The 3,868-nt window shown below is 46.4% G+C and overlaps 1 protein-coding gene across 1 annotated transcript; it reads right to left on the reverse strand.

Moving 5' to 3' along the window:
- Positions 1-965: 965 nt before the first annotated feature.
- On the reverse strand, positions 966-3,329 carry LOC138662979 (uncharacterized). Its single transcript, XM_069749005.1, has 2 exons — positions 2,477-3,329; positions 966-1,534 (listed from the first exon to the last, which is right to left on the reverse strand). The coding sequence occupies exons 1-2, from the start codon at positions 2,903-2,905 to the stop codon at positions 1,040-1,042; spliced, it is 924 nt and encodes a 307-aa protein (XP_069605106.1). The 5' UTR covers positions 2,906-3,329; the 3' UTR covers positions 966-1,039.
- Between the last annotated feature and the right edge of the window lie 539 nt (positions 3,330-3,868).

The following is a 3,868-nucleotide window of genomic DNA, read 5'->3' on the forward strand; positions in this document are numbered from 1 at the left end:
TTTTCGGCCACGAGGCATCCCACACTGCCTCTGATCCACATGTGCCCTCCGGGTCAATGCCTCAACATCCTAGTAGGTTCCGACAATAATGTGATTTGGATTTTAGTTGCAGGTCCGCCCCCCCGCAGTCACTTTTGCCATATATGCTGCCAGCACCTTTTTTTTTTTTTTTCCTTCAAAGAGGCAAAGACACAGCGCCGCCGCCACCACGAGGCATCCCACACCGCCTCCGATCCAGATGTGCCCTCCGGGTCAATGCCTGAACATCCTAGTAGGTTCCCACAATAATGTGATTTGGATTTTAGTTGCAGGTACGCCCCCCGCAGTCACTTTTGCCATATATGCTGACAGCGCAAAGACACAGCGCCGCCGCCACCACCCTGTGGAACCACTCCAGACTCTGAGAATATGTCCCCAGAAGAGGTCTTGCCATGTAAGTTTTTTCAAACACGCTTAAGATTGTCACTCACTGCCTCTCTCTATGTAACCCGGGACAGCAAGGGCAGTTTCTGAGACTCCCCCGCCACCGAGAGGTTTCCTTCATCCTAAACGCTAGTATGGGGATGTCATCCCAGCCCAGTATCGGGAGACGACTGTGTTATTTATGTTATGCTTTTTTACCAACAGCAGCCAGCAGTGTGACCATGGAGGATCTAGAAGCCGGAATTGAAAGGCTGTTAGACACTCTGGCGCGGATTCAGGAGCAGCAGAGTGTGGCAATGGGGGAGCTGCAGAAGCTTAGGGACATGTGCCAACTGTTGGAGGCGGGGCAAAAATAATAACTATTCTCTGTTTGTAAAGTTTATGTTGTAAATTAAAATATATATATATACTTTTATTCCATTTTCAATGTTTTGTTTTTTGAAAAGTACATTTCTTTAAGTTAATTTCTGCCGTCATACTGTGCTGTGGACCCATTTTGTCTCTGTGATCGAGACCAACCAATCAAGCTGTCGAGATAGAAGTTCAAGAAAAAGGTTTTATTAAAAACACATTATTAACAAGACAAAAAAATACATAACAGTAAAGAAGCAAAGGATCACAATTCGTGATACGCCGAATCTTCATTTCTAACATTAAGGTGCCTGATGGGCGAAGCCATGTGAGACGGAATGGTCGTGTAGGAGTTAGGGGATGGCGGGCCGAAGTGGGACACGGGGACATTGGGGCGTATTGGTGTCTGTGGCCAACCATGAAAATATGCCGACTCTGGACGCTCCATTGGCCGGGAACAAGCCAAGCGCGTGTGCTCATCCAAAGTGCCATCAGTCCCCTTATTAACAGCATCCATAATTAGACGCTCCGTAAGAGTTCTTTGCCTCTCGTCCATTTTAGAAAGTTTGTCTACAATGTACTGTCCAAAACCCTGCAACGCAGGGCTGACATTGTTCGTTAACGCCTGTTTGGCCAGGGTCAAAAGTTCAAGGGAGACGTCAGTGGTGGCTTTACGCTTCCTTGAACCTTGCCTCCATTGAGTCCGGGCAGGTGCAGCCTCCACTATTTGACTCGTCGAGCTGTCCTGTGCACTGTCCTCCTGGGGAGAATAAAAAATGAAGTTATTAAACAGAAAAAAAACGATTTACACCACCCTAACCGCATTCAAACTATATATTCGTATACATGCGAAAATATTGTAATATGTTATTATATTAGTAATATTATTTAACATTCCCATTTATTTATTACTATGCACTCCACTGTTCAGACTACTAGGGGAACCAGATTATCAATTTAGGGTCGAAATAGTTTCACCAAGAATACTTATCTGTAGCTGGAAGCGATACTATTTTCATCCACAACCTGTCTCCTCCATACATCTGTGACCTCGTCTCCCGGTACTTTCCTGCACGCAACCTCCGATCCTCACAAGATCTCCTTCTCTACTCCCCTATTATCTCCTCTTCCCACAATCGCATACAAGATTTCTCTCGTGCATCCCCCCTACTCTGGAATGCTCTACCACAACATATCAGACTCTCGCCTACCATCGAAACCTTCAAAAAGAACCTGAAGACCCACCTCTTCCGACAAGCCTACAACCTGCAGTAACCACCGATTGACCAAACCGCTGCACGGCCAGCTCTACCCTCACCTACTGTATCCTCACCCATCCCTTGTAGATTGTGAGCCCTCGCGGGCAGGGTCCTCTCTCCTCCTGTACCAGTTGTGACTTGTATTTTTCAAGATTATTGTACTTGTTTTATTATGTATACCCCTCCTCACATGTAAAGCGCCATGGAATAAATGGCGCTATAATAATAAATAATAATAATAATAATAATTAGCTTAGATGGTATGGGTTATGAAGGTCGCCATTTAATACTTTTCTGCGACAGGGTTACTTATCTGTACAGGAAAATGTTATAACTTCTAATTGATGGTATAATCTGATGGATAAAACAGAAAATGCTGATAAATTATATATACTGTAATTATAGGACACATTGGTGAACCAGTGGTGCAAAGAGGTACTTACTTGTTGCCCTTGAGAGTCCACCTCGACGAGGTTCTCTGATAATGTCGGTTCCACAGGTGCGAACGAGCGAAAACACGTAGATGTCCGTGGCACCTCTTGGTCCCGAAGAAAATTCAGATGCTCAAAATACCAGAGCTTAGGCACGTACACCTCTTCCGTTGAAGCCCCGGACTTTGAAGTGTGCAGGACCTTATTAAGCTCCTTCCTCCACACCGTGCACAGTGCCTGAATTTTCTTCTTAACAACAGCTTCGTTGGCTTGCCCTTCAGGTGCATGGAGATGGTAAAATTCAATTAGCTTCGAATATCCCTCCTTCCTCTTTTCCCTGTTGCAATACTCTGGAGATTTAATCTTCCACAGGCAGGGAAAAGACTGGTGTATCTCAATGAAATCATGGATAAAATCCACGCGATTAGACATCTGAAACATAACAAAAAAAAGTTAGGCGTTTGACAAAGAGTACTTTAAAACAGCAACAGTGAAAGGGACAAAAACAAAAAATAAAAATTAAAAAAAATGGTTCACAGAGGTGCAAACACCACTCCAAAACAGCAGTCAGCGTTCCATCCGCCACGCCCCATACATCGTTCCATCTGCCACACCCTACGCCCACCATAACCCAAAACAGCGTACCACCCGCTTCACTACAGCGGCGGCACAAAGCACTCATGCCGACCATACATCGTTCCATCTGTCACACCCTACGCCCACCATAACCCAAAACAGCGTACCACCCGCTTCACTACAGCGGCGGCACAAAGCACTCATGCCGACCATACATCGTTCCATCTGCCACGCCCTAGCCCACCATAAGCCAAAACAACGTAACACCCGCTTAACTACAGCGGCGGCACAAAGCGCTCATGCCGACCATACATCGTTCCATCTGCCACGCCCTAGCCCACCATAAGCCAAAACAACGTAACACCCGCTTAACTACAGCGGCGGCACAAAGCGCTCATGCTGACCATACATCATTCCATCTGCCACACCCTAGCCCACCATAAGCCACAACAGCGTACCATCCGCTTCGCTTCAGCGGTGGCACGAAGCACTCATGCCGACCATACATCGTTCCATCCACCACGCCCAAGCGCTTTAACATACCCCGAAGCAGCGGTGTAAATCGTGTAATAGTCTGGGAAATACATAATCCGACGTCCAGGTCCACCAAGTGTCCAAGTACAAAGTGAAGAAGGTAATTTTGAAAGCTGAGGTGGCGTCGGGAACAATAGCGCTCAGGTGACAATTTTTCCAACCAATGTGTGCACAGTAACCAATGGCCTATCAGCACACTACAGGTGTAGTTAGCTAGCAGCACAACACGCCCCTCGTGAACAACGTCACGCACAGATTATGCAAAATGTGCTCTGAATTGTGAGAGCACCCCCT

Source organism: Ranitomeya imitator, chromosome 2 (assembly GCF_032444005.1).
Source record: "Ranitomeya imitator isolate aRanImi1 chromosome 2, aRanImi1.pri, whole genome shotgun sequence".
NCBI classification, from domain to species: Eukaryota; Metazoa; Chordata; class Amphibia; order Anura; family Dendrobatidae; genus Ranitomeya; species Ranitomeya imitator.

What these genes read in the sequence shown, in the direction of transcription:
- LOC138662979 (XM_069749005.1), bottom strand. Translation starts at nt 2,905, where the DNA reads ATGTTTCAGATGTCTAATCGCGTGGATTTTATCCATGATTTCATTGAG. An exon ending in TGGACTCTCAAGGGCAACAA is followed by an intron (nt 1,535 to 2,476) that starts GTAAGTACCTCT and finishes TATTCTCCCCAG; the next exon opens with GAGGACAGTGCACAGGACAG.